General features: G+C 51.2%; 1 protein-coding gene across 1 annotated transcript; it reads left to right on the top strand.

The window, feature by feature from the left end:
- The first annotated feature begins 1,268 nt into the window (after positions 1-1,268).
- SP8 (Sp8 transcription factor) lies at positions 1,269-3,858 on the top strand. Its single transcript, XM_066628792.1, has 2 exons — positions 1,269-1,289; positions 2,398-3,858. The coding sequence occupies exons 1-2, from the start codon at positions 1,269-1,271 to the stop codon at positions 3,856-3,858; spliced, it is 1,482 nt and encodes a 493-aa protein (XP_066484889.1).
- Positions 3,859-17,437: the final 13,579 nt, after the last annotated feature.

The raw sequence follows: 17,437 nt of genomic DNA, 5'->3' as shown, positions 1-17,437 counted from the left end.
ATTTCTGGTCTTGGCAAGAACTGCCTCTACTTGGAGATCAATACTGTGACTGCCCTGACCTCGAAGCGCTTTTCAAACGTGCAGCTGCAAGTCTTTCCATTTTGCTTCAAGAAACGAGGGGGACTTTTAATATAACATAATAAAGTAAAATAAAATAAAATTCATCCACTTACAAAACAATTCCCTGTAGAACCTGGCACACCAGTTGTTCCCCAAGTCCCTTACCTAGTTACTCGATCCCTTACTGTTACCCAGTCTTTTACTGTTATTCAAGTCATTTACCCAGTTACCCAGCCCCTTACTATTACCCAGTTCCTTACCCAACAGAGGGTTCATCCCAATTTGTATGAAAAGGGGAAAAGTGTGTGTGGGGGGGGGGGGGGACCAGCACCCAATCCAAATACGAAATGCCTGCACGCCTAAAGCAAAATAAAAATAAAATAAAATAAGGAAATAGTCAGAAATTCCATTTATTGGAGGCTTTTTACGGGGCCCGTTGAAAATGTTCACATATCTTAGATGCAGATGAGAAACTTCATGAATCAGGCGGTCGTTTTATACAGCCATTTCCCTTTACATAACATAACCGAAAGGAGGTGGGTGGGTGGGGAGGACCGGCTGTTCCTCCTCCCTCTCCAAAACTGGGGTTTCCCGAACCACCCAGACGCCTGACTTGGAGAGAGGGGGATGGGAAGCCCTGAGCAATCCCGGTTGGGACGGAGACTCGCCCCCCAGGCTGTCTGTCAGAGTCGTGGATGTATTTTGCTAAGCGAGAGAGCCGGGAAGGGAGCCCCTCGGGGCGGGGGATTCATCTGTTTTTTCCGAGCGCTGCTCCGCTGAGTGACATCCCCGGAGCAGGGGGGACAGTGCCCGGAGCGGAGCTGCAAGGAGGGGAGTGCGAAGGGAGAGGGCAGGGGGAGAGGTGCGCCGGAGGAAGCGCCTGTGCAGCGCCCAGCCTCCTTGTCCCTGCCCGTGCAACGCATCTGCCCGCAGCCTCTCCCTCTCCTCCTGCGCACTGCGCGCCTTCCTCCGAGAGCGGCAGCGGAAGGCGCTCCCGGGGCTGATGACCTCACGCAGGAACGCAGCGGAGCGGTCGACGGAGCCGTAGATTGGCTGGCGCGGGCTCAGCGGCACTTCAAAGCCTGCGAGGGAGCTACAATTGTGGTGGAATGGGCGGAACTGGGCATTGTATTGCACACCTCTAAAAAAACACGGCCTCTGATTTATCAATATAAAAAAGAGCCTCTGAGAGGAGGGCACTTGGTGGGATGGCAACTTCACTTCTAGGGGTGAGTCTCGGGATTTTGTGTGTGTGTGTGTGTGTGTGTGTGTGTGTGTGTGTGTGTGTGTGTCCTTGCTGTTTTAATTGGGTTCTTTTTTATTGGCGAAGGGTTAAGGTAGCCCCTCTCTGTCTTGACCGGGGGCGAGAAGTCTCCGCGATTGAGGCGTTTATTTATTTATTCTCTCTCTCTCTCTCTCTCTCTCTCTAAGTCCAAGTGAGTTGGAGAGAAAAGAACAGAGGGTGGGGGGGGGGAGAAACGGGGGAGGGGGAAAGAGGGCAGTCACTTTTTGTCAGCCTGCAGGAAAAGGTATTAAGGGCATTAGGAAGAACAACCTCCAGAGCTTGGGGTTGTGCTATTCCTGCATCCCTGGAGAACGAGGCTCTCTTGTAAATCTGCTCAGTCAGAGGGGGGAGAAAAACAACAACAACAACCAAAAAAAACCCCACCTGCCTCCCTCGGTCTTTCTCTCCCCCCCCCCCCCCATTTAAAAAATTTGCTTCTTGTTGTTGTTGATTTCTCCTCTAACATTTCTCTGAGCTCTCATTCCCTGCAGGTATGTTGGAAATCTCTCTCTCTCTCTCTCTCTCTCTCTCTCTCTCTCTCTCGTGTTGAACGGGAAAGTTTTTTGGGGGTGCGGTGGGTAGGAAACACTTTTTCTTCTTCTTAAATAAGCTTAGACAGGATATATTTTAAAAACTTTCCGGTTCTGGAAGGTGTCTTTCTCTGATGGTTGAGTGAAATGATGCGGTTGGTAGTTATTTCCTGGAGAATGTATTGGAGACGCTGAGCAGCGCCTAGGCTGGAGCTCAGGGGTAGCCCTGGATGGTCTTCCAGACGGGCGTTCAGTACAAGAAGCTCCCGGCTTGTCCCTCCGATGGGGAAAGGAAGCCTCTCCGGGGTTCCGAGCGGGCAGCCAGGGGTTAGACGTCCTCCAGGGAGCCAAGGGGGGCTGTGAAGAAGCCCATGCGCCGAGGGCGGTTCCTGCTCGCCAGCTTTCCCCCTCCCGGGCGAGACCAGACAGGGCAGGAGGTGGTGGTGGTGGTGGCGGCGGTGGCGATCCTTCCCTGGCGAGGCTGACGGGCGCCCTCCGGCCCCTTCTCCACTCTCTCCGCAGGAGGAACCGCGCCTGGGCTCCACTCCGCTGGCCATGCTGGCCGCCACCTGCAACAAGATCGGCAGCGCCAGCCCGTCGCCCTCGGCCCTGTCGGACGGCACGTCCTCCTTCGGCAAAGGCTTCCACCCCTGGAAACGCTCCTCGTCCTCGTCGGGCAGCTGCAACGTGGTGGGCTCCAGCCTGGCCGGCGTGGGCGTCCCGTCCTCGGCGCGCAACGGGTCCTCTGCCCACGCGGCGGCGGCGGCGGCTGCAGCGGCGGCAGCCGCCGCCCTGGTGTCGGACTCCTTCAGCTGCGGGGGCTCGCCGGGCTCCAGCGCCTTCTCTCTCACGTCCAGCGGCGCGGCGGCGGGCTCGCCCTTCGCCAACGACTACTCGGTGTTCCAGGCTCCGGGGCCGTCGGGGGGCGGCGGCGGAGGCGGCGGAGGCGGGGGCGGCGGCGGAGGGGCGCAGGAGGCGGCCGCCACGCACCAGCCCGTCTTCATCTCCAAGGTGCACGCGTCGGTGGACGGCCTGCAGGGCATCTACCCGCGCGTGGGGATGGCGCACCCCTACGAGTCCTGGTTCAAGCCCTCGCACCCGGCGGACGCGGGCGCCTCCAGCTGGTGGGACGTGGGCGCCGGCTGGCTGGACGTGCAGAGCCCCAACGGGGTGCACCCGGCCGCCGCCGGCCTGCAGGCGGGCTCCCTGCACTCGCCCCTGGGCGCCTACAACTCGGATTACTCCGGCCTGGCGGGCCACTCCCCCTTCAGCACGGCGGGCGCGGCGGCCGCCTCGTCGCACCTGCTCAGCCCGGCCGGGCAGCACCTCATGGACGGCTTCAAGCCGGTGCTGCCCGGCTCCTACCCGGACTCGGCGCCCTCGCCGCTGACTGCGGGCGCGGGCGCCTCCATGCTGGGCGCAGGGCCGCCCGCGCCGCTGGGCGGCTCCCCGCGCTCGTCGGCGCGGCGCTACTCGGGCCGCGCCACCTGCGACTGCCCCAACTGCCAGGAGGCGGAGCGGCTGGGGCCGGCGGGGGCCAGCCTGCGGCGCAAGGGGCTGCACAGCTGCCACATCCCGGGCTGCGGCAAGGTGTACGGCAAGACGTCGCACCTGAAGGCGCACCTGCGCTGGCACACGGGCGAGCGGCCCTTCGTGTGCAACTGGCTCTTCTGCGGCAAGCGCTTCACGCGCTCGGACGAGCTGCAGCGCCACCTGCGCACCCACACGGGCGAGAAGCGCTTCGCCTGCCCCGTCTGCAACAAGCGCTTCATGCGCAGCGACCACCTCAGCAAGCACGTCAAGACCCACAGCGGCGGCGGCGCGGGGGGCGCAGGCGGAGGGGGCGCCGGCTCCGGGCCCGGCTCCAGCGGCAAGAAGGGCAGCGACACCGACAGCGAGCACAGCGCGCCGGGCAGCCCGCCCTGCCACTCCCCCGAGCTGCTGCAGCCGCCCGAGCCCGGCCACAGGAACGGCCTGGAGTGAGGGCGCCGCCTGGGCAGGCGCAGAAGGACCTTCCCTCGGCGGCCCTTTCTCCCCCCTCCCCCACCTCTGCATTTTCCCGCCCGGACGACCGAGCCGAGCCCCCCCCGTCCCGTCTGCGCGCGCGCAACTCGGTAACATGTAAGTAAGTCGAGGCGCCTTCTTGGACTGGGACTCGGACTCGCTCATGCGCTTTTACGCACAGCTCCTGCTGCCCTGCGCGCCGGGCCAGAAGGCAGGACTGCCCGCAGGAAAAGCTGGGTCCTCCTCAGTAGCCCCCTCCAACTCCCCACGCTGGAGGAAGCGGGGGGGGGGGGCGGAAAAGAGACCCACACATTTGGGGGGGGAATGGAGGGAAAGGAAATGGATTCAGATCTGCGTAGACTACAGTGCCAACCACACACACATTAAAGGGGGGTGAGAGACTCAAGACAATCCTATGCATGCCTACTCAGAAGTAAGCCCCACTGAATTCAATGGGACTTACTCCCAGGTAAGCATGTATAGGATTGTAGCCTAACAGCCCAATCCTATGCATGTCTACTCGGAAGTAAGTCCCATTAGAGTCAATGGGGCTTACTCCCAGGAAAGTGTGGATAGGATTGGGCTGTGAAGCTGCAGTCCTATCCACACTTTCCTGGGAGCAAGCCTCATTGACTATAATGGGTCTTCTGAGTTGACATGCATAGGGTTGGGCTCTGAATCAGGAAAGGAAAAAAGCATCCAATATTTCTTTCCCCTGCTGAAAGCACTTTGAATAAAAAAAAATTCCGGGGAAACTTTTTTTTTTTACTTCCAAGGAACCCACTTTTGAAAGCTTCGATCCTATCCACACTTACTAGAGATTAAGCCCCATTGGTTGAATTGGGCTTACTTCTGAGTAGACATGCCTAGGATTCGGGCTTTAGATTCAACGTTACTTTTGAGACTTTTGGGCAGTCCTGAACCTGCCTCCTTGAGAAGTCTGCAATGGGAGTTGGTGGGATGGCTCTGGAGGAAAAGGGGGAAGCCTGCACCGTGTGCGTGTGTGTGCGTGTGCAAAAGTGTGATCACTACCAGCCCCGTTCGCAAAATCACGGGTGACAGAGTATTTGGACTTGGCAAATTTAATTGGAATAATGTGGATATTATTATTATAATGTGGATATCATTATAATTGTTATTAGCATTCTTCGAATAGCCCTTCCAAGTAAAGTGTGTTAGGAGAGGGTAGTTTATGGCAAGCAAGGCTGTGACCCCAAGGATGGGGGTTTTGCATTCATTTTACTTCCAAGTAAACGTGGGTGTTTTGGGTGTCATTCTCTTGCAACTCAACCAGAGAGACAAATATAATTCCCTAAATTTTAGTAGGTTGACACCAAACCCTAAAACATTTCCTTTCAAGCAAATGGCACTGGGTTCACCTGAATTGACGTGCAAGAGAATGTACTTAGAAGCTCAACCCCTGCAGCTCAATCCAATTCATGCTTCCTCAGAAGTAAGCCATGCTGAGTGTGGTTGCCTTAGGCTGCAATCCTGCACGCACTTAGGCTGCAATCTTATCCATACTTACCTGGGAGTAGGCCCCATTGGCTATAATGGGACTGCCTTCTGAGTAGACATGCCTAGGATTGGGCTCTTAGTTGGAAGTAAGGTTTAGGCTACACGCCTCTCATTCTGTGTAAATCCTACTGGTTTAAGTGAATTATGGATTGGGCTATAAATCACTAAAATTCAGAGTCTGAATTGATCTCTGGCTAAATCACGCTAAAACTTAAGTGTTTAAAAAAATGCTTCTGAGGAAAAAGTGTAATTACTCTGTCAAGTCCAAAACTTTGTCGTCGTTGTCCCCCCATCACAGATTTACAATGGTTTTTGGAAAGCTTCACCAAGATCCAACCAGAGTTAAGCCCATCTAAATCCCATTGATTTCGGTGGAAATGCGAAATCGTGCATCTCTGTCAAGGGGACTTAGGGCACAATCCTAACCAGGTCTACTCAGAAGTAAGTCCTATTTTGTTCAATAGGACTTACTCTCAGGAAAGTGTGGTTAGGATTGCCGCCTAAGAGCGCAATCCTAGGAAAGTCTACTTAGAAGTAAACCCCATTGTGTTCGATGGGGCATAGTCCCAGGAAAGCGCGTATAGGATTACAGCCTTATGCTGCAATGCTGCTAGCGCTTACTTGCTTGAGAGTCAGCCCCACTTAATACAGTGAGACTTACTCCCGAGTAAACATGTGTAGGATTCAGTTCTTAGGAAGGTTTCACAGCGGCTAGATCATGCCCATAACTAGCTTCTCTGCGCTAGTTATTTTTCTCTCCAAAGGGGGGGAGACTGGTTTGCAGTGAAATTCCTAGAAGTTTTCCCCCCATTTCAAAACAGTACCAACGCAGACGGCCCACTTGCAGAGTCTCAGCATCTGTGTGAATGCTGCACTGGGGGAAACATCCAGGTTTGAAGAACTGTAACTTGTTATTTGTTTTTTGTTTGTTTTTCCTGATTTAAAGAAGTAAGGACATGCCCTTGCTTTTTCAGCAGCCTGTAGTTTGAATGCCAAAAAAAAAGAGGGAGGAAAAGATAGGGACAAATATTTGTAAAATACTTCTGAATTGTGGTTTGTACAACGGAAATCGTTGTAAAAAGAGGTTAACAAAATATAACTCCACCAGTGTGTGGGTGTGAGATACAGTTGTCCAGGAGACGATTTTGTATAGTATTTTTCTTGTATATTACTTCCAGTAAATATTTGAAAATCTATTGAAGTACACTTGAGTTTTCCCTTCTTTTTTAATTTTTGGTCACAAGAAAATACGAATTCTTGTTGCAGTCCGAATTCACTGCATTATTTTTTTTTTTTAAACGTGTTCCTTGAAGTGTACAGCAAATTGCACTTCAGGATCTAGTTTTGCTTGACTATTAATTTAGGTAGGCATAAGACTGTAATTAAGCAAACCATATTTGATAAATGTTGGATGACATTTAATTTAATGGAGCATGTACTTATTTGCATTTGCTGGGAGTTGAGGTCTAGTTTCAAGTGAAGAGTTCTCCTATATTTCAAAGCAGTGGGGCTCACCCAGACCCATGTATTAAATAAACTGTCCAAGTGAAACTGAACTAATGATGACCTGTGTGTATTTCCTGAAAATAATCATAATAATAATAATGGTGAATGTTACTAAAATAGTCCGAATACTACACAAACAGTTTGCAAACATTGCAAACTAATAGTCTCATTGTAATGTTGAAATAATTTTGAATATTTCACATTGAAATGAAAAAAAAAACCTTTCTCTGGAACACTTTAAATTTGCATTTTAAATGCATGAAATGTACTTGATTTTTATCTGTAATATTTTAAATGGTATTAATAAACACCAGATAAAATATTCATTGTTAGGTTAGTTAATTTATTTCAGAGGGGGGAAAGGATGGCATTCTGTGAATTCAACTTGAAATTCTGCTCTTTGGCCAGCCTCTCCTAAATCTGTATACTGTTCATCCCATACTGACCATGCAAATTGGATGTGTCCCTGAAAGCAGTAGGTGGAAAAATCTATTTAACGATTGGGAGGTGAGTCCTATTGATAGTAATGGGGCTTACTTCGAAGTAAGGCAGCCAAGTCCTGGGAATGGGACGCTTTTTAAGGTAGGCAGGAAAATACCATTGCAAAGGACAATGATTGCAGAGGTCTGCGTTTAAGGCTGAAATCCTATATACGCTTTCCTAGGAGTAAGCCCTCTTGAACACAGTGTGACTTGCTTCTGAGGAGACATGCATAGGATTTGGCTGGAAGACGTACTCAAGAAGAACCAGCACTCCTGTGTTCAAATTGTACTTTTAAGATGGTGCTTGTTTGTGTAATGGTGAGAGCGTGTAGTAAGCAAAAGCACTGTGGCAAATGTTGTAGTGTGCCTTGCTCTGTGTGTGTGTGTGTATGTGTATGGTGGAGAGAGAGAGAGAGAGAGCATTTTAATGGCCCCGATCCGTCTTCTGTTTCTTTTAAAAGGAAAATGAAAGCAAGAACAGAACTGTAAGCAGCTCTCTTGTTTGAAAGAGACCATGTTGTCTAGTTAGAGGAAGTGATCTTGTTCAGCATGTCTTGACAGACTTGACTCCACGTTTTTTTAAGAAGAAGCAGGTCCCACTGAGTCCAGCAGAACCAACTGTAGGATCTGAGCTCTGGGAAGGAAATTGACCAGAGAGAGAGAGGTGGTGAGGCTTCCTTTCCTCCAAGAACTATGCTGAGTTCTCCTTACCCAGCCTAATAAGAAGGAGGACTAACTGTTGATTTGTCTCTTGGCGATGGCCCCTAGAAAACTACCAACAGCTGGGCACTGAAGGAAGAGAAGCGATTTGGGTTGACATTCCAGGGGCTCCCAGAGCGATCCTCTGCGCGTCTCTTCCTTCCCTCCCATCTTCCTTCCAGCGCCGCCTCCCCAAGTGTGCGCCGCCTGGTTCCAGATGAAAGCGTGTCGGGTTCCGATCCGTTTCTCTTGACTCCTGTAAAAGGAACAGGGAAGTGATAAGGGTGGGAAGCTCCAGGGACTTAAGAATGGAGGCCCCGGGGCTCTCCTGCCCCGTCCCCCACCTTCCCCTCAAATGGGTTTATTTGAGCCAGCCAGGGAGTTTTTTTTCCAAAGGGTGTGTTGCAAAAGTGAAAGTTTGGGCCGTGACTGTGGCCTGCAAGGAAAGGAAACTGACAAGATGAGCTCTAGAAAGATCAGACAGAGAGCAGGAAGACTGGCCAAGCCACAGTAGATCCTCTTGCAAAAGACAGATTCACCCACCTCTTCCCCCCCCTCCTGAAATGTTGAAGTCAGGGTTTGGTGCTCTCTCTCTCTCTCTCTCTCTCTCTCTCTCTCTCTCTCCTTCTAATATAGGTGCAGAAAATGGCAAACTCTTTGGCCTGGCTGAATGCGTCTTACCTGTTGCAGTGGCTCTGGGTTTCCTAACAGCTCAATGTGCGCAAAACCTCCAGAGAGGAGCATGGCGATGGCCAGCGTGCTGACTTCCACAGCTTGAGCAGGTGGTCGCCTTCTTTCCCTCCCCCCTCCCCCCCGCTTGTGTGCGCGTCTTTGGGTCAGGGCCGTCGAGGAACGATCCTGTCGGGCGAGCGAGCAGAGAGGGGCCTCGGGTGCACTTACTTAGGCTACAATCTTATGCACACTTTCCTGGGAGTAAGCCGCATGGACCATAATGGGACGTAATCCTGAGTAGACATGCCTAGATTGGGTTCTCAGACCACTGTGCATAGGATTGCAGCCCCAGCCGCTGTTTCTTTCCTTCAGTGTGGCGAGCTCGGAGCTGCGAAAGTGCGGGGGGGGGGGATCTATCAGGGGGAAAGGACCCGGTTTCCTGAGTAGGGTTTCTGCCCAGTCCCTCCCAACTCCGGGGTCAGCCCGGTCCCCATCACCACCACCACCCCGCTTGCTCTTTGACCCGCTCAAGTCTCGTCTCTAAAGCGGCGTGGTGCGTCCTCGTTGCAGTCAGTGAGAACTGAGACTGACTGACACACACACCCCCCCCCCCCCCGTAATGAATGCGGATCGCTCCCCGCGGGGCTCCCCTTGAGTTTGGTCCGGGACATCAGACGGGGAGGGCTCCCTGACAAGTCAGGCGGCGACCTGCAGTGGGCTTTGCAGGGACGTGGAACGCAGCCAGAGTCCAGCCAGTGTCACCAGGCTGGGCAGGAATCGCGATCGGGTTCTGCCTTCCAGCGCTGGACCCGACCCGACCAGCCCCAGCCCCCTTGAGCTGAAGTGCTGGGAGGTGATGGCCCGCTTGACTAGGCTGAGCCTCCATCCCGAGAATACTTGCCGAGCCTGGGCCTAAAATCTGTTTCTCGGGACGTCAGTCCTACAGAGCCCCACAGTGCCCCGCTCCCCGCTTCGGGAAGACGCTTAGGATTGCAGACGTGGCTTCCAAGAGGGCATCGGGCTTCCAATTCAGCGCGTTTAGGAACGGGTGTAAATCGGTTTCAGTCCAAATTCTTCCACTCCTCTGAGCTGTGGAAGGGCTATTTAACAAAGGCACCACGACCCTCTTTTCCAGTCTCTTTAGTCGGAAATAGAGGCGACAGAGTACAGGACATGGTAAGGCCACACCTGGAGTATTGTGTCCAGTTCTGGTCGCCACATCTCAAAAAGGGTATGGTGGAAATGGGAAAGGTGCAAAAGAGAGCTACTAAGATGATTGCTGGGCTGGGGCAATCATTGCCGGGCTGGGGCAACCTGATGAGGAAAGGCTACAGCGTTTGGGCCTCTTCAGCCTAGAAAAGAGGCGCCTGATATGAGGGGGGACATGACATGAGGGGCGCCTGACATGAGGGGGGACATGATTGAGACATACAAAATTATGCAGGGGAAGGATAAAGTGGATGGAGAGATGCTCTTTACACTCTCACATAACACCAGAACCAGGGGACATCCACTAAAATTGAATGTTGGGAGAGTTAGGACAGACAAAAGAAAATATTTCTTTACTCAGCCTGTGGTTGGTCTGTGGAACTCCTTGCTGCAGGATGTGGTGACGGCATCTGGTCTGGATGCCTTTAAAAGGGGATTGGACAAGTTTCTGGAGGAAAAATCCATTACGGGTTACAAGCCATGATGTGTATGTGCAACCTCCTGATTTTAGAAATGGGCTATGTCAGATGCAAGGGAGGGCACCACGATGCAGGTGTCTTGTTATCAGGTGTGCTCCCTGGGGCATTTGGTGGGGCCGCTGTGAGATACAGGAAGCTGAACTAGATGGGCCTATGACCTGATCCAGTGGGGCTGTTCTTATGTTCTTATGTAAGGAAGGAGGGAAGGATAGCATTGACTCCGAATTAAGCCTTGTTTAATGGCAGCACCAGAAGCAATCCGCATTCCTGCTGAGGTCTAGGGCCGACCGTCTCTTGCGTCTGCTTGTGGTGGGGCTCATCTAGGGCTAGAATCACCTAAGCCTGGCTAGAACGGGCTGGCTGGAAGCAAGAGCATCGGAAGGGCTGCAGGAAGAGGGGCGCGCGCAATCCATTACGGGTTACAAGCCATGATGTGTATGTGCAACCTCATTTTAGAAATGGGCTATGCCAGAATGCCAGTGCAAAGGAGTGCACCAGGATGCAGGTCTCTTGTTATCTGGTGTGCTCCCTGGGGCATTTGGTGGGCCGCTGTGAGATACAGGAAGCTGGACTAGATGGGCCTATGGCCTGATCCAGTGGGGCTGTGCTTATGTTCTTATGGGGCTGGAAAGCTGTGACCAGGCACAGATCAAGGCTGACCTTCAGGAAGACAAAGAAGGGAAAGAAGGCAGGGAAGTTGAGGTCTAGTGCCCTTGGGGAAGGTGAGGCTTTCGGATCCACACCTCACCCAGGATCACGCAGTGCCAGGGGGTTCCTCCACCGGGAAGGCGCCAAGCTCCCTGTGAGCGATCCACTTGATGGGAGTGGTTCATCTCTCTCCGATCCGCCCTCTGAGAGCCCCTGTGGGGCAGTACTTAAATGGGTCGGACTAGAACTGGGGCCCAAATCCTGCCACGCAAGGTTGTTGTGAAGATTGGGGGGAGGGGGCTTGTCCACCGCTCCGAGCTGCTTCCAGCAAGGCTGGGAAGTACACTTTATGGATCAACAGTGAGTAATTTCAGTGGGCTGTGGATTGCTCTCTTCCTGGACAATTTCCTGAGCTGCATGCTCAGTCCCTCCGGATCTCTGGGGGATTCGCTTCCCCGCAGTTGCCTTTTTCGTGGCAGCCTCGTCTTCTGATCCGGTGCTTTTTTCCTTGGGAAAAAGTCCCATCCATTCCAGAGGCCTTTCAGGGAAGTGGGTTTGGGCGGGCTGGCCGGCCCCTTCGCAGCTCCAGCGACCCACGCCACAGCTAGACAGGGAGAGCACTCTCTAGTCAAGCTGCAGCTTTCTTGGAAGGGAAACGGATTCAGAAATCCAGAAAGCTTGTGCCACAATAAACCTGGAGGTGCAGCAGAACCTGGTTTTGACCTAAGCTGGCCTAGTTATCTCGCAGCCTTAGGGAAAAATAGGTGAGAAATGGTTAGATCGCTGTCACACTGCTAATCTGGAATGGGAGGAACCCCGTTCCGCCCCAGAGATTCGATGTCTGTTGATCTTGTAGTAAAATTCTTCGGGATTCGTTTCTGCTGAGCGTGCAGTGAACCTGGGGCTAGTTCGGTAGAATTCAATGAGACGTGTACTGGAGTGAGGGGTGTGCGGGAATGTGTGTGTGTTTGTGTATGTGGCACCCAGGTGTCACCTCTCCAAAAAAACAATTCGTTTTGGGCTGTGAATGACTTTAAAAAAATCATTCCTAAATAACTGTAGTATTTTCCTGCATTAAATATGGGGGTTCGACTAGATGACCTCTAAAGAACCATCCCAACGCTAACCTTTCCAGTAAGGGCTGAGATCCCTAAGTCTCTTTACCTGGGAGCAAACCCTCTTGAACTCAGTGGGGCATTCTTTCTGAGGGCACTCGCTTAGCATCAGATGTTTTGCCAAGGGGCAGCCCTTCTTTGGTTCGCTAGTTGCATCGGATAGTAAAAGGGTCTGGGTGTGCGTGTGTGTGGGGGGGTGCGGTGTGGGGTAAGAATTTTCCAGCCTCCCCCCGGTCACTGAGCTTTTCGCTGTCTTACATTCTTTATGAGGATCGACCCCGAGGTGGCTGCCAGGTCGCCCCTCGTGGCTTGGGAAGCCCCCTCCTCGGAATTGTGCTGCTAGGTTTACACCTCCCGGAGGTGCCTGGAGGTCTAGCAGGTCGATAGTCGCCTGTAGCCACCGGTCCTGGCCGGATTGGAAGCCTTGCAAAGGCACTTGCAGCCTCCTGCCTCCTGCCCCCGCCGGCTGTCAGCACCTTGGGCTGAATTGAAATTCTCCTCGCCTGTCTCCGTCCTGAGATCGCAGCCGCCTCTGGAGTGGAGACACATCTCCGCCGACCCCACTCGCCTCTTGAAGGTGCTCAAGTGGAAGGAGCTGCTTTCCAGGGAGGCGGTCTTTGCAAGGAGGACAAGGAATGCATTGCAAGGAACCTGCCCGCGTTTGGGGTGGGCTGTGGCGAGGACCAAGGTGCCAACATCAACAGCAGCTCTCCCCCCCCCCCCGCCAAATCGCGTTCGTTGCCACCAGGCAGAGAACAGATCGCTTCGAATCCGGCCGACGGAGCTCTCCCCCTAGGCGTAGGGACACAGCGCCACCTCGTGGCCGAAGAGCGGGTTTTCTGGGCGAGCTGTCACGTTCCGTTGTGTGTAAACCAGTAGCAGGGGGATGTGGGTTGTTGATTTCCATTTTTTCAATATGACCCGGCCTTTCTTTGAGCTGAGGTTCTAACCTTACAGGAGAGAGCACCCTTAACTAAATCCTCATGCCATTATTCCGTGATCAAGGATAAGCACAGTCCACTTCACACATCTGAGAGAAGGGTTAAGGGTTTCTAGGATGGAGGGCACAGAACAGGTTGGACTAAGCCTCTTTCTCTCATTTTACAAATTGAACCTTGTATAGGCTCTTCATGTGACCTTGTCTTCACAAGTCCTTGTATAGGTTCTTCCCATGTCCTTGTCTTAACGTGTCCTTGTATAGGTTCTTCACTTGTCCTTCACTTTTATTAATCCAGAACAATTAGTTTTCAGTCTGTGAGCCCAAGCAGTCATTTGTCTGTCTGATTCCAATTCAAATTGAGTTTACCTATTCCCAAGGCAATTTGTTTAGGATACAGAGGAAAGGTGACCAAACCCATCTGTCACACTTAAACTAACAGGTTCATGTGTATAAAGTTGAAAATGCCCAGTTACATGGGAGTAGTACAGTCTGCTCCATTGGACTCACTGGGACTTACTTCTGAGTAAACATTCAACTTGCTTGGATACCAAGTGCGTTGAGAAGAGGTCATGTTAGTTAACCCATTTCTACCCACAGGTATACACATCTGATCCCTGTTGTGTACATGCAACACTGGACAAAAATGGCTTAAGTGGGATTACATTTGGGGGAGTAGTAAATTCAAATTACGTAATGCCAAAGCTGCAATCTTATGCACACTTAACAATAATTTCAGTGAGACTTACAGTTGGATATGCATAAGCTTGCACAGTTAGCATGTGTGTCTCTTGGAAAGAAAAAGAGGGGGTAATAAAGTAAGCTGCAATCCTATGCACACCTACCTGAGAGTAAGTCTCATTGAACACAGTGGGACTGACTTCTGAGTAGGCATTCGTAGGATAGGGCTGCAGATTCCCTAGTTAACAGCAGTACGAGCTGTGGTGCTGTTGACATCTTTGCCCATCCTCTTCGTTTTGGATATGTCATTTTCATTTTCACCTGACCAACTTTGCAACAGGGACAAACAGGGGCAAATACATTCGTTTGTGGCATTGGGGGCAATGGCTTTTTGTCTCAATTTTGAAACCGTATGGGTGAAAAATCTTTAAGGGGAGGCTGTTGTAGCCAGGATTGGCATTTGTTAAAAATAATTGGAGGTTCCAGACTTTTGCATTCTGATAAGGCACTGTTAGTCCTGCCTTGGAGCAAGAGAGATGCCTGCTCTAGTAGTAAGGCTCTGAATTGCCCATTAGCACTGAAAAAAAGGACTTGACAGAATTGTGCCAGCTTCAGCTTGGAAACATCATGGCTGGCTTCAGATCCAACTTTTGCGACCCTTCACTTTCCTGGAAGGTTGTGCTGGTGGCTGGTTTGACTCCAAAGCATCTTCCTTGTGGGTTCTGTCTTGGAGTCAGTTCACAGTGTAACAAGCTGGCGAACCTTGGTGCAACCAGAACTTTTTTCCCCCCCAGTATGCACAAGCTGGTCTAAGGAAGTCTGAAATCCTCCACACTCTTATAGGGAGTAAGCCCCATTGATGGGACACAATTGGCTTTACTTTTGAGAAAGCGTGAATAGAAGCATGCTCAGCGCCTGCACAGAACACCTCCTGTGGCATTTTAGAGTTTTACTGAGGCAGGGAGGAGCATAGGAGGTAGCATTATTGGGGACTTATGCACTCCATATCCTGAGTAGCATCCAGGGTTCTTATTCAAGGGATAAGACCACACCAGCTTACTCAGAAGCAAATCCCTCCCCATGTAATGGTGATCTGACCACCCTATTAAGAAGAGTTCTGGTTACACCAAGGTGTAATGGGGCACAGAGTCTCCTTTGAAAGTACTGTATGAACAGTAGTAGTAAAGTGGCTCTCTCTTTAGGACTGTCATACTCATCACGAGGAGAAATGTTCTCTGATCCTGCTTAAGAGCATTTTATTCATGCTTCCTATGTTCTTGGATTGGTCTCTATCAATGAAAACACAGACCTACCAAAAAAATAAAAAAACACTTTTTTTTTTAGTTGCCAAGGATGTTTGAATGAATTTAGGATAATTTTGAGGTGCATTGGTTTTGCCATTTAATTTAGTTTTGGGGGTACAGCATTGCCATCTTACAGCCCTTGCATGTCTACTCAGAATTAAGTCCCATTAGAGTCAAGGGGGCTTACTCCCAGGATAGTGTGGATAGGATTGGGCTGCCATATGCCGATTCAAGCAGTTTCCTTCAATTCAAGCCAATACCAGGGCTTCCTCAAGAGGAAGCTGCTTGAATCAGCATATAACTAAAACCAACTGGGCAAAACTGATGGCATTTTTTGATTCGGCACCCCAAGTATATCCAAGAGTAGGTCCAACTTTTACAACAACAAAATGTGTGCAGGCGTGTGAAATAGATGCCACAGCTAAGGTAGATGCTTGGTAAAAGCAGTACCACTTACTGTATTCCAGAAATTATGTTGTTCTGGAGGGAGCAATGATAAACATAGGGCAAGAAAGCAGTGACCTGTAGGGCAGCAGCATTGCATCTGAAATCCTGACAGCTTTTGAAGGCATCCCTTGAATCTCATTGAATTCGGTCAGTGACAGGACCCCTCCCAGATGCCCTGACCCCTGACCTACCCTGGAGCAGGCACCCCATGCCCAGGGTGGGGAAGCTTCCCTGTCTTGAGGGGGGCAAAGAAGGTTAGCTCACCCCAACCAGAGAGAGGGGGCTGGCAGGGCAAACAAGGAACACAGAAGGAAACAAGCAAGGAACAGGAAAAGCCTTTGCTGCCCCACCTGGAGGAAGGGGAGGGGCCAAAAAGGAGGCGGGCTTGCTCCATAAAACAGGGAAGGCAGGGATGAGAGGGGGGCAGTGTGAAGCAGGGAGCTGTGAGGTGAACAGCTCCCAAGCCAGGTGTGGCAGCTCTGCTAAGGAGGAGAAGGGTACTAGAACCCCTTCCCCTCCAGTCAATCTTAGGCCTCCCTGGGGGTGTAACAAGCCTGCTCCCGGCCCCTCCAGGGGTGGGCCCCTACAGTCAGAGTGTGAAAGAGGAGTGCTGAGCCAGTTCCAATAGTTGTCACGGTCATCAGCATCAGCAAGGACTACATTTTTATGCATAGAGCATCAGTTTCTTTCTGTGCACTTGTGAATGCACTATGTATGGGCTCAAAAACCAAAGACAGCTATCTGTCCTGAAATTCAGAACTTGTTGCACGTGTTGGGAGGGAAACAGGGGAAGAAATCAATAAACATGTCTTTGGATTAATTTGTAATGTGGGATATTCTCTTGCCTATGCTGTTTTCTATCCACATATAGGTGCTAGTGCTAGAGGCATCACTCAGATTGACATCCTAAACACACTTACTAAGGAGTAAGAGCAACAGAGTTTACTTCTGGGTAAACTTGGATGGGATTGCTTTGCAAGGTTTTTCTTCCTTACTTTAAAGGGGTTGTGGTTGCACCCATGCTGCCTATGGGAGACTGTAGCTTGGTGATCTTGTGCACTTGTTGCACAATGATGATATAAGCTACTGGACATGAAGAGGTACAGGAGGAGGTATTGGGTTTGAGCGAGTCTACTTTGAATTTTGATTATCTGTCCACTCTTCTGCTTGGACTTTGCTTCGGATAATGTCAGAGGATCTTATTTAATGCAGGAGAAATAGAGGTCCATCAATGGCTGTTAGCTATCATCACTTAAATGGAACCTCCAGGCTTAGAGGCAGTGTTGCTGAACTGCAAATACTTGGGGGGGGCAACAGTGGGAGAGAGAATCCTATTTTCTTTGGGCTCTGTTGGTTGCTGGGAGGGACCTGGCTGGCCTTTGGCTCAATCCCAGAGCTGGGATTGGAAGCATAAGCTCTGTTTCTGCTGGTATTTCCAGAGACAGAAGTTGAGAGATTGTCAGAAGAATTGACATGGAAGGGACCACACAGTGTGCTGAATGCGGTTTAACTTCGCACTTAACCAGAATGTGATTTCTCTTTGCCAACGCCTTTCAAGGGCTGCTTTTCAGCTCCAGTTAGAGCCCTACACCCCACTGGTTTCATCAAATGGCCATTTGAAAAGTTGCCAATTTCTGAACTGGCCTCTGCAGCTGTGCTTCTATGAGCAGTTTCACTTCTGAAATCCTGCAGCTGATTGTGTTTCCCTCAGGTACCTGCTGATGAAGAGCAAACAACAATGAAAGGAGCCTGCTGAGCTGTTTTCCTCTGCTTTGGTCAGTTGGCAACCCTAGCAGAAAGCAGCCAGTCCTTTTCTGCTGTCTCCTGGGAACAGGACCCATTTTAAGGGTGACTCCATCAG

Source organism: Tiliqua scincoides, chromosome 5 (assembly GCF_035046505.1).
Source record: "Tiliqua scincoides isolate rTilSci1 chromosome 5, rTilSci1.hap2, whole genome shotgun sequence".
NCBI lineage: Eukaryota > Metazoa > Chordata > Lepidosauria > Squamata > Scincidae > Tiliqua > Tiliqua scincoides.
This window is presented reverse-complemented; position numbering and strand designations above follow the sequence as displayed.

Excerpts from the sequence above, each read along its gene's own strand:
- SP8 (XM_066628792.1), top strand. The coding sequence starts at position 1,269 with ATGGCAACTTCACTTCTAGGG. Across the intron at positions 1,290-2,397 it reads TGGCAACTTCACTTCTAGGG|GAGGAACCGCGCCTGGGCTC; the intron begins GTGAGTCTCGGG and ends CTCTCTCCGCAG.